Source organism: Lissotriton vulgaris, chromosome 1_2, assembly GCF_964263255.1.
Source record: "Lissotriton vulgaris chromosome 1_2, aLisVul1.2, whole genome shotgun sequence".
NCBI classification, from domain to species: domain Eukaryota; kingdom Metazoa; phylum Chordata; class Amphibia; order Caudata; family Salamandridae; genus Lissotriton; species Lissotriton vulgaris.
Genome location: NC_141686.1, coordinates 66,366,817 through 66,379,369, shown reverse-complemented (window position 1 = coordinate 66,379,369; position 12,553 = coordinate 66,366,817). Strand labels below are relative to the sequence as shown.

At 43.2% G+C, this 12,553-nt stretch overlaps 1 protein-coding gene across 1 annotated transcript in view; it reads right to left on the bottom strand.

Moving 5' to 3' along the window:
- Nucleotides 1-4,599: 4,599 nt before the first annotated feature.
- The window catches only part of NRIP2 (nuclear receptor interacting protein 2), a 447,283-nt gene continuing 439,329 nt past the window's right edge, over nucleotides 4,600-12,553 (bottom strand). Inside the window, exon 6 of the mRNA XM_086952819.1 lies at nucleotides 4,600-10,919. Coding sequence (XP_086808945.1) covers nucleotides 10,824-10,919 — 96 coding nt within the window. The 3' untranslated portion in view covers nucleotides 4,600-10,823. The remainder of the gene's footprint in view (nucleotides 10,920-12,553) is intronic.

The window sequence follows — 12,553 nt, the reverse complement described above, 5'->3', positions numbered from 1 at the left end:
GTTTCAATCAAGAGCGTGATGAATAGAACTCTGTCCGGGGAGACAGGCACAGGCCTGGAGGAGGATCCAGGAATTTCCTGGGGGGTACCGGCGAGCCGAGAAGAAGCCTGGGAAGCAAGGTCAACGCTAACAAGAGGCCCAGAGGAGTATCAGTATGGAAAAAGCCAGAACCGAAACCATGTGAGATGCGTACGTGAGGGGCATCTCTGAGGGGCGTTTCAATTGTACTTGTGGTTTTGTATTAGTGACAGCACCCTGGAGTGGAGTTAGAGCAGATGGCCTGAGGACCCTTGGAGAGCGGATGGGTAGGCAGAGAGGGCATGACTGCAATGCACAGATTTACATCAGAGACTAAGGGAAAGTGAGTGAACTTCTTTGGAAGTCACCACGGCTGACACCTTTTTAACTTAAGATTCTGTTAAGTAGGGATGTCACTTAGTCTAGTGTAGGGACAGTCTAACCTGATTCTTTTCTCTTTTTGTAAATGACGCTTAAGCTACATCTTGTGTCTATTCTTGCAAACCTGTTAGTATTTGAACTGGCTTTAGTGGTATTTTTCTGTCGACTAAGATCGCTCAGAGAATTCATGTTTGTGTTGGTGCCAGTATACCTTTTGAACCTTATATTGAGATGCTTGTATCTTCAATTATCTTTGGCTTTATAATAAAACTTTAAAACTGATTTGTGGTAAGTGGTTCTTCAGAGTCGTGCCAATTATTGGTTTGCTTAACCTGGTAGTAGATTGTTTTACTCTATGACAGGCAACAAAGATTCAGTCGACCTAAGTGGGGATTTAGATCTAGAGTAATCAAATGCGAGATCGAAAATCCCGCCTTCCATATACCATTATTTCGCATGCGTAGTAACACGCTTGCGATGTTACAATTTGCGTACTAATGGTACGCGTTGTAACATCACAAGCGTAGTAACGCTTGTGAAGTAAAGGTATGCGCAGTTTCAGCAGCGTAGTAAAGGCTGTTTACCCTTGTAACATCTGTGCAATTTCAATAACTTCACTGCATTTTTAAGGCATTTTCAAAAGTTTGTTTTGTATCCAAGCTGCTGTGCTAATCAAATAAAAATAGCTTCCACCAAAATGATTGCATGTACTGCAGATCAAAGTGATAACCACATGGCAAGGAGTAATTTTCCACCAGTAATGTAACCAAATTAGGGTGCATTTTGGCATTAAATTAAAATAAAATGTAACTATACAAATGTCAGACACCCGACAAAGCCGTGGTAGGCAGACCTTTGAGCCAAAACAAATTTAGGACCCTATTACGATTAGGTCAGAGGCCTTACGGCCAAAATCATCAGTTTCAATTCTGATCGGCTGATTATGATACAGCTGTTTGGAATTTAAACCAGCTGGTCATTCCGGCTGGCTTCTGACTGGTCCATAATCCAATTGGAAGGCATTTCCGCCTTTTGGATTACGTTGCACGGTTTCCAGCAGGGTTTCTGTGTCGGACTTTCCGACATGGAAACCCTGTCGGAAAGAGTGTCTTAGCGCCCTTAGCAGGTCCCTCTTTTGAGTTCGGCCACTGGTTGGGGACCAAGAGGGTACCTATGGTGCCCCCCTGTTAAACCTTGCACCTTGTGGTAAGCACCTTCAGGTGCCTGCCACCGGGTGAAGGGTTGAACACAGACTCACATTTCTCAATGGGAGCTTTTGTTTCAGCCGGTTTATGACTCCCATTGAGAAATGGGCAATACGACCGCACCATGTACTGTCGCATTGTAATTAGGAGGTCAGGACTGACGACGTCGCCCGACATCATAATAAGGCCCTTAGTCATTAAAATGAAAAAAGGCACCTACGGCCTAATTATAAGAGTCCTGATGATGCAGCTGGTAATTCCCTGCAGAAATACCAATACCAAGAGTTCTTGCAAATCCAAGGAGCTGGGGTAATTACCAACCATATTAAAGTGATACTGAGGCACTACTTAACGATGAGGGATTACTGGAGCAATTGGTAATTCTGCTCCCGATCCCCACAGTAATTCCCAATTTCCCCCAGTATTTCACCTAGAGACAGTACATGCGTTAAGCAGGCGGACTCTCCAGGGGAATAACATGATATCTGCAGGGTTACTACAGATCTATGGATTAGGATTGAACAATAACTTCTGAAAAAGCGCTAGAGTGTAAATGGGTAAGCTCACCCGGCTGGGATTGAGTTAGTACCCAGCATTGGTCTTCTCAGAACCACAACAGCATCAAACGTTTCCCCTAACGGACTTTTGGCTGCCAAAAAGAGGGGATTTGCTGAGAGGTCCTCGATGGTAGCCAGTGAGCAGGATGGCTCAGTGGGTTAACTGTTTATCGCTGAGAAATGTGGTTATCTAGAGGTCATGAGTTTGAATACCTACATAGCCTGATCAACCTAGATAAACTAATTTCCCATTAAATTAGGCTGTAGTAACATCTGTCATTTGCAGCTTTTACTAATTGTAGAAAATGGTGGAAAGCATTATAGAAGACATGATTACATACGTGTCTGGAGTGATGCCCATCATTCCAGTGTAGCGCGTGAGGACAGTCTTTATCGCACTGCAGAGACCACCAGTCCTCTAAAGTCAGCCTCATGAAACTCAATGGGCTTCTGAAAATTCCCCTCCAAGTACCCCTCTTGTTGCCATTTCCATTGATGGAAGGTTGAAATGGCCTCAAGGTACAAATAAGCGTTGCCTTGATCCCTCAAAACAAAACAGAAGCCACAAAACTCACCTTTGCAAAAAATAGTCTTTATTAACATTGTAGTCAAGGAGGGATGACAGTGGAGGGGCGGGGTAGCGTGCTGAGTTATTTTTAGAAGCCATCTTAGCTACACAAAGAGCAGAGGATGGGAACAATAGTACGCAGAAGTGTTGCAGCGATGGAAATGGCAACCATGGATGGCTACCATTTTTTGAGCAGCTGTTGAAAAGAAGTAGGCCTCGAACATAATGTATCACCTAAATCATAGCAACATGGCGGCACCCAACAAAAGGTGGTATACATAAATGGGCAACAAAAAGTCACTCTACATCTAGCAAACCTGTCTTTCATGGGTTTTCCTTGGTCCCGTTTATCCCTTACCCACCAGCTGCATTTCTTTGGGAAATAATCATGGATCTTCTGGAGTAACCTAACTTGAAGAATTCGTTTTTTTTTCAAAATTAAAATTAAGTGGACTGTGGGAATTACAAACCAATGCATAAATTAAATGTTCAGCAGAATGCATTTGTATGTGAGATTGAAGGACCGTCTTAGTCAGATTTTGTTCTTGGGATTGGGCCATACTAACTGCCCTTTGGCGATTTGTCTCTTTTTCGTCAGATATTCTCCACCTTAAAGCATCTCTGTATCCATTTGACCAACCGCTGATCTTTGTGGTGCGTCATGACTTTGACTTCAGCCATTCTTGGTTTTTCAGCCAACAACATCAAGCCTACTAGATACCACAGCTTCACTTGTCCCATTCCATGTGAGGCCTGGAAGTCCCAGAATGCTAAATGCTGTTACAAGCAGGCTTGGAAGTTAACTGTATGACATGAGGATGGTTGATATGTGCGAGATGGCCAGTATTTGAAGCAAAGAGGGCTAACAAAGTCTGTTTGATCATGTTTACATTTCTCTGAGCTAGCATGGTGAAATATTAGTCACCTGAAATTTGTGGCACATAGTAACCCAAGTGCATATATTACCCATGATAGGATGGAAGTGTCATTCTCTTATTACTGATAAACTGTAAAAGGGATTTTAACTACAGTGTTTTGAAGTCACGGCCTGTGCAGGTAAGAGCGGTAGTGGGGGATTTCGACAGACGATGACGAGGGACAATGAAACAAATAATTTCCCCTCGTCATCGTCCGTCGGAATCCCCCTACCCTGCCCGACCGCCCCACCGCTCTTACCTGCACAGGCCGAGACTGGTGTTTTGAGATCAGTTAAAAAAAACAGCAATACAAGAGATACCAGTCTGTTCGTTCTTTGTATAGTGGGTAAGAGGGCTGTTCCAAGTTAGCGTTAAACTATGGGGTTACAATGTGACGTCAGATGCCCCCCTTCTCTCATCTCATTTTATTTGGTCGATCATTTTGGAAGACAAACTAGGCAAAAAAGTCTATTTTGGTGTCTTTGACTGAAGGCCACAGAACCTCTGGCTTGCATGATTCTCAATCCTTAACAAACGTTCAAAGCATTAAAGCCCTCTTCACAGTTCACAAAGTTAACAGAATTCACAGCCCCAAAATGGTAAACCCTTGATAAGCTATGCTGTGCATTAACGCAGAGTAAATACCACACACAGTCTGTTATTTGGGGATAAGCTCCATGTAAAGTCAGCCATTGAAGTGTTACCGACCCTCATTCGCTCATCACACAAAACACTATAAATGAAAAGGACTGTGATTGGGCAAATGGATTTGCTGAGGTAATCACAGCTCATTGGTCTTCCCCTCTACTCTTGCCAATGATAATCGTCGCCAAAATGTCTAGAGGGGTGTAAATGACATCACACACACTTGGACCCTAATTCCAGCTTCACGCCTTAAACAATTTTCTATTTGCGGTTGAGGTGCTTAACTCATGTAGGGTACGGTATGGTGGTGGGCCCCTGAGACTTAAGGTAGCAAGGCCACGGCCAGGAGTTGGAACAGTCAAGTCAAGGCTAGCACAAGCTACTCCTACCAAAGGATGATGGCTACAGCACATCAAGCGGCAGCCATGAGGCAACCTTCAGCTCAGGTTTTGTCCTTAAAAGATCTATAGATTTCACTGTGATTAAGCGGTGTGTTTTCAAGGCCTTGAGTCATATTGCACTATTATATGGCCAGATTTGTGAGCGAGGAAACTGTGAAGCATGGAGTCTATTGAGAGAAGAAGAAGAAATATTGGGGCATATGTACAGGCCCCTATTGCCACGGAAAAATCACTTTTTGTGACTTTCCCAAGGTGATAGGGGCCTTGCCCTACGTACAAGGCAGCGTTAAGCCACTTAACGTGGCTAAACGCTGCCTTGTACATAGGGCACCCTTTCACGCTATGTTTAGCGTGAAAGGGGCATGCAGTGGGTGTTGTGGTGGGTGTTCCACCACAAAACCAATTGTATTTGATGCCGCCCCCCATGTACAAGGGTGGCGCAAAATTAAGACCAGGAAAATCCTGGCCTTAAGTTGGCGAAACGAGAAGAAATGCATTATTTCTCCTCGTTTTTGCTTTTTTCATGTTAGCTGCCATGTGCAGCACACGTGTAAAAAGCAAAATGCCCCTTCCAGTACATAAATAAACCTTTTTAAAAAATGTCATTGCAATTGCATGAAGCAGCACACATGAAAGTTACAAAATGGCATTTTAGGATTTTTTATGTGCAGGAAGGGACACATTCCTACACATAACCGATCCTCCCCTGCACACAGACACCCTACAACTTAGCGCCATCACTGGGGGAAACGCAAGGCTGCACCACATTCTTGTAAATATGGTGCAGCCTTGCATTTCCGAAGAGGCGGAGTGTGTCATTAAGCCCAGGAGGCTAACGACACGCTCTGCCACTTCATTGTACATATCCTCCATTGTCTCATAGTTTACAACCGGCCATACTATTTAATAAATAAATATATGTCCGATTTTCTTTATAGGTTGCCTCAATTACTGCCATTGAAAGCATGCGCATGGCAGGATTCAAAGTAAGCATCACAAAAACACAATGAAGGCGACTTTAATAAATGTTATTTAAAAGTTAGTCAAACAAATATTATTTTTTAAAGTTTTGACAGTCCATCTCTAAATGCTTTGCAACATAAATCTGTAGAAGGGCAGAAACGGCTGGTAAATATATTTATTTCCAAAGATTAACACCTCCTATGCGCTTTAAGCACTGTTTTTATATTCTACATTTAAGCCAACATTTTTTTCCATGTTTCTATTACCTCCATTCTTAAGAATTTTATTTGCATACTGTAGTCGGACAGGTCAGCTTTTTGTCCCTTTCCCTTGACATACCACTCAATCATGCCCTCTCACGCAAAGGCATCGGGATTAAGCATGAGCGGATTTTGCGGATTGGCAACCGCGAATTTTGCGGATTTGCGGATTCGCAATCCGCAAAATCCGCGAATTCCCGCGAATTTGCGGATTTTTTTTTTTTTGTGTTCGCCCGTGTTTCTGCCAGTTCGCGAGGGTTTTTACAATTTCGCAAATTGCGAACTTACCTGTCGGGTCGCAAGTTTCGCGAACTTGTTGTTTCTACGTGTCCAGCCTGTTTGGGACACTCTTCTTCATCACTGCCACTCTCTGTCACCACTGCCACTCTCTGACTACTCATGCCACCCTCTGGCCCACCCATGCCACCCTCTGTTTCATCACCACACCCTCTGGTTGTCCAGTGTACATTATTTTCGGCAAAGCAAAGCACACCTTCCCTGCCTCAAGTGACCTGAATTAATTTGGGGCTGATTAATGTGTCACAGAATATTTTTTTAGCTGGCACCTGCTTCCTTAGTGCGCCCTGATTAGTGATCTTTTGCACTTGCTAAGTGCTTTCATTGTTGCAAAATTAGTTACAACACCTGCCCTGCCCCAACTGACAATAATGAATTAGGGGCTGATTAATGGATTTTAACTTCCAGCCTGGCTCCTGCTTGTCTCCCTTAGCTGTAATTCAGGACCTTTGTGGCATATGTGTAACTATTCTGAGGTTCAGAGCAGGGTCACATAATAGTTTCAACTGGCAACTGAACTCTGGAGGGGCCCCTCAGGAAGCACTACAGGAAATGGCTACTAATGATGTGCCTGAACTTTTGAACCTGGTAAGTAGTTACTTTCAGTTTTGCTAAGATCGTATTTCTGCAATTTTGCACTTATTCGCGGGGCGCGAACTCACGCGAACAGTGCGAGCAGCGCGAGCAAAATCCGCTGCTCGCGGATTTGCGGATTTTGCGGGAAATTCGCAAATCTCGCGGATTGCGGATTTCCCGAAAATCCGCAAAATCCGCGAGCGTAACGGATTTTCCGCCCATGCTTAATCGGGATATAATGAGACAGCACCTTGCTTATTGATTTAGGGCCCAAAGGGATAACAAAAATAGAGATATGCAACAAGACAGGACTCAAGACTGGTCTTGACGTATAATGGCCAAAAAGACAAGGCATTTTGTTGATGCCCAAGATACAATGCCAGTCCTTGGAAGTCCAGAGTAAATAGCTACCCCTAAAGTCTGGAGTGAATTACAAAAAGCAAGCATGGATTCCAGAGAGTCCTTAGTCATGTTGGTGTAGGGTGATCGTCCTTCTTTGATCACTACTATGCGAAGCTATCTCTTAGGCATTATGATTCCCACAGCGGGTAGAATTCATTGCAAATTGATTTGTGCAGTAACTTTATTGATAGTGTATATTCTTTACCATGTTTCATAGAATTTATTTCAAAGCCACAGAGGGATTTTGTGAGCTTTTTGCCTAGTCCTGAATTTTGAGGCAACATGATTAGCAACTCACCCCGATCGAATACCATATTATTTGCACGAAGGTCTATGTGATATACACTCCTACCGTAGCATCATTTGATACTATCAGAAGAAAGGACAGGTGCATTGGTTACTCTAGGTAGCATCTGGTTCTCCTCTGATATGTATATTGGACTAATTCATTCATTCATGAAGTGGCTCGTTAAGAAGAGAAAATGGCTTCTGGTCTACCTCCCATAAGAAGCCTAGACCACCTCTTGGCTCCACGACTAATCTAGAGGAGAATCCTTTTTCTGGTGACAAAAGATTCAACCACTCCTTCCCCACAATCTTAAGTAGAGGTATATTGTTCAACAACTAGGTGCATGCTACATAAGTCCGAATTCATGCAGACAAAAATGCTGGGAAGTTGATGCTGACGGGCACAAAAACTGTGAAAACACACTAAAATGGAGAAGCTCTGAATGGTCACAGAACAGAAGCAGCAGATCCAGTAAGGAATGCAAAGCAAATTAATTTGGAAAGATAGAAAAATCAACCACAACCCAGACCCATTAATTTGGTTAATACTCACTGGGGGCTATGAAATTCAATGGCAAAAGTTGGTCATCAAAAAAAGAGAGCTCCTCAACATATACATAAACAACAACCTTAAGTCAAAAGGTAACACATTTTTGTAAAGCTTAGAACAGGAGGCAAATAGGAAAATTACACACAAATAGGAACAGAAATAACACGATAGGAATGGGCTCGCAACTATACGTTAAATCTTCTGAAGGCAGAGTTGATCCCACGTAGCAAGCCATTGGCACAAAGAGGAATGCATTTCATTGATGAAGATTTGTATCTGTTGAAGGAATTGAGTAAGTACATTGATGATATAGTTCAAGTCATTTACCAGAGTGCCAGATTGAGGAGCTGTGCAGAGAATAAAATTGCGGTAAATACTGTGTCTCTCACAAGGAAGTCACTGATCGATACCAAGGTTAGGGTACTCCTCTCAGTGACGAGTACACAGGATGAGGAAGAAGCCCTTTTCATTGCAAAACTGACATCCTGGCATGGTCTTCTGAATAATTTGAGGCTTTGTAAATGTGTACTAAAGTTATGAAAACAACTCCTAACTAGGCCGCTTTACAGGCATTCCAGAACCTTGTTAGAGGTGATACTCAATCAGTACAATTAGTAAGTACTTTTTGATGTAAAAATACCGTTTTTCATACAGTGCCTACTACTGGGGGTGGTGTTAGCCTATTTTTAAAAACTCAAGTTTGGCAGAAAAGGGAATGGGACACAACAAAATAAAGAGATCAGCCAACAATCGGGTGGTCGATCTAAAATCTGGGGAACCAGGTTCCAATCTCGGCAATGACGCTCAGCATCCTGTGATTCTGGGCAAGTCACTTAACCTCCCTGTGCCTAACAAAAATGAATGTGTCCTTGTGTAAGCAACTGGTGGTCAGGTAACACGCTCTGATACCCAATACCTTTGGGTCAAGTTTGCCCTATATAAAACTCTGAAGAAACAGATCCCACATTTTGATCAATTAAGGAGCACTTGGATTAGAAACATGGTCCCTTGTTCCACAATTGACGGTACCGACACTTGAGCACATCTGCTTGTTCATAAAGAATTGAGAAAACAAACTGTACAATTCAGTAAATCCGTCCTACTTGAAAACACTTTAAAGGACAGTCCAAAATTGTGAGTTTATGCTTACAATGCAAGCAAACAAATATGTTACTGTACCTACTCCAACAAAAGATGGAAGAAGTTAATTCTTTTCTGAGCTCCATCTTTAAGACCGAAGCCTAAGATGATGTCACTGAATGCAGCACTTATGCCACCACCATACTGAGGTTCAGACTGAAGGAGAGCTCAAGGAGGAAGTCTGTGCTCGCAATGAGATTGTGCACATTGGTCCGGCATTGATTACGCCCCTCGGGGGTTCATGTTGGCCAACGCTCCATCAGCCCCGCTTTTCACGAGGTCCATCATTGTACTGCACTGCACCTGCATGGACACCCCAACCCCCTTCCGGGTCGGAGCGACGGCTCCCAGGTGGCACATAGAGGGGTTTGGTTTGGTTTAGGATCCAAGTGGGGGTCGTTTACAATATGTAATTGTTGTGTTTTCTCTTATTATATCTGCTCTGTCGCAAAGGAACTTAGAGGCCAACACCCGCGGTGTTAATATGTGTTATTGACTCCACTCTATTGTTTTCATTCGCTTGATGGAAATCATTCTCCTGTAAAGCCCACTGCTTGTCATGAAAAAGAAAATGCAATAAAGTTTGTGTTAAAAAAAGGCGCTAATAAAGTTTGTGTTAAAAAAAAGGCGCTAATAAAGTTTGTGTTAAAAAAAAGCAGTGCGTGTGCTGATTTCAAAGGGGTGTTCAGATTTTGCAACATGTAGACTTTTTAATTAGGTCGCTAAGTAAATGTATGAGCCTAGTTGGGCTCTGTGTTCGTAAAGTCCCACAAGAGGCAGTGGTGTCTTAATACATTTACCACACTTTATGACTAGGACATTTTCATGGTGAGCTGGCGACTGTGGCAGTAGAGGCTGCTGTGATGTTGATTCAATGCATCACATCATGTCTGGAGGTATCCACGCTATTGTAGTAGAGCTAACACCTGAACAATAGTTGACCCTTCCTATTCAAGCCAAATTTTAAGTGAGTGTTATGTCTCGAAGCGTACACTGTATCGATGAACAATCCGAGCCAGGCCATGCTTTCTGTTGCCCAGAACCATCTTTTACATGTTTGATCCTTGAGAACCCATTGACAGAGCTGGTAGAGGCACTGGTAAAGCTGAAGAGAAATCACCTGTCATCTGAGACATTGAACCACTAACCATCAGAGAATGAACATAACACAGGACAAGTCATGACCATTACTCTCCAGGTAAATCTGAGAAGGAAAGGAAATGAATCCGGTAACACTCTTCGAAGGAGGTGCAAGAAGGCGGCTGACTTATGCCCGCAGCCTCTTGGAAGCCGGCTGCGCTGGATGGATCAGCAGCGTTACCAGAAGGGGCTGTGCTCTGTGGTGGATCAAAGTGAAAAGTCATAGAGAAGCAGAAATCAGTAGAAGGTGATGAGGAATTAAAGATGAAGGAACAAAAGGTAAGACATCATCAGCAACACTCAGCAGAGTGTTGGAGTGACTACGTGTCACTCAGGGAGACCCATTGGTTGCTTCTGGCAGAAGAGCGGCCTTTAGAATTCCATGACACGTGCGAAGAATGGAACGGAGAAGTGTCTCCTGACAACACCTTGGATTTTCTCTACTCAGGCATCTGGTCTTCCGCTCAGACTTCACCTCCACTGGGGTTTCGCAGACTGACCACACCCCTCACCTCTCATTGGCCGTCATGATCTTGGGAGAGGTCTATGAAAGGCAGGTCCTGGCCCAGGGCCTTCAGCTGGAGCACTCCTTCACTCAGGTCAATGCAGCTCTGAAGTAAAAGACAGGCACTCAAGTAAACTGCTATGGAAACACAACACCCTGCAATAAAATGCAATCACTAACTGTATAGTTTTAGCTCACCAGATTCCTTACTATACAAAAACTACAAGAGTTTCGGCCTAGCACATCCAAAGGTCACTGCTATAAATGTTAAAGTTTATCTTTCTACAAAGCTACAGGGCTGGAATACATTAGCAAAAGATTCAGTAAAAAGCCATAAATAGTAAATCAACATTTTTACATGTGTTGACTTAAGTGAAAATAAAATGTAAATTAATGCTTCTGTGATATATTTGCTTATTACTGCTGAGTGGTACGATGGAAAACAATCTCCTTAATCTAAAATGTATTTCTGCTGAGGTCAGAAGTAAATTCGTTTTCAGGATGGGAACCGCGATGGAAAGGACTAAAACTGCTGGAGGTGAGGCAGAACGGGTTTCTCATCAGGAAAGTGGAGAGACAAACAACACAGTTAATCTGTGCAAATAACTCTGAACAGCACTTTTCTACGCTCAGAAAGGCAGACTTGCTGCATTTCCCTATGTGGAAGGCCCCACACATTTGAGTACTCCAGGGAGGCTGCAACCAAGAATTATTAGAAAGTAAAAAATTTGCACCAAATGCTGACGTAACACAGTAAGAGCAAATTTCTGAGGATCTCTGCAGTCCATTTGTGGATGGGGATTTTTGTGCAGTAAATGGCTAAGTGGCAGGAGACCAGAGAAGTATGCACAAGTGAGCCTGTGCAGGAGTGGGTGAAATTGGGGAAATACATTCAGGAAATATGCCAAATTTACATGTAATTCTATGTATTTTGGTAAATGAAGTTGGAAGGTATTATGTGTGAAAATTGTGCATGAGAGTTTACTTGCACATAAAAGTCACTTTCTACTTGAAGCATTCTTCCGTGAGTGAAAATTACACAAAAAATCGCAATTGGTAAAACAATTTGCGCCTTATGCAACATTTGCATAATTCACAAGATTTCACCTGCGTTATAAAAATGTCACCCCATCCAATGCAGAAGGGAAAAGCTTTTGACTGACAGGAAGCAGGTCCAGAGAGTTGCAGTTTTTACCTTGCGCTGATGGTTGCCAGTGTTCGATACTAGCATTTATTTAGTGAGACTGGGGCCTATTTTTCATCATCAGACTTTGACTTAAAGGAATAGCAGGAAAAGCAGCAAGAAAGATGAAGTAAGACAAAGATAGAAGAACAAAGATGAAGGGCGAAAACAAGGATGACAAAGAACCTGAAAGAGGAAGATGCAGGGGGGAAGTATGAGACATGAGGTAGAATCAAGACTAGGGAGGAGTGGCGGCTCCTCCGCTAAGGCAGAGGAGCACCACCCTACTGCTCTTTGAGCGGTGCAAAAAGGAAAAATGAAATGATGATGAAACATGTTATTATCATTTTATTTTTCCGTACTGAGGCAGTGTTACGTGGCTCAGTGGGGCTGGGCTCTTGTCACAGCCAGCAAGGGCAGGAGTGGTTGGTGCACATAAGTGTACATGAGGGTTGGTCATGCGCACTTAGCATGTTCTCGACCTGGTAGTATTGCACAGCAAGGGTGGAGAACATGCACAGGCTCCCACTCCTGCAATATTGTTCGATAACTGCAGG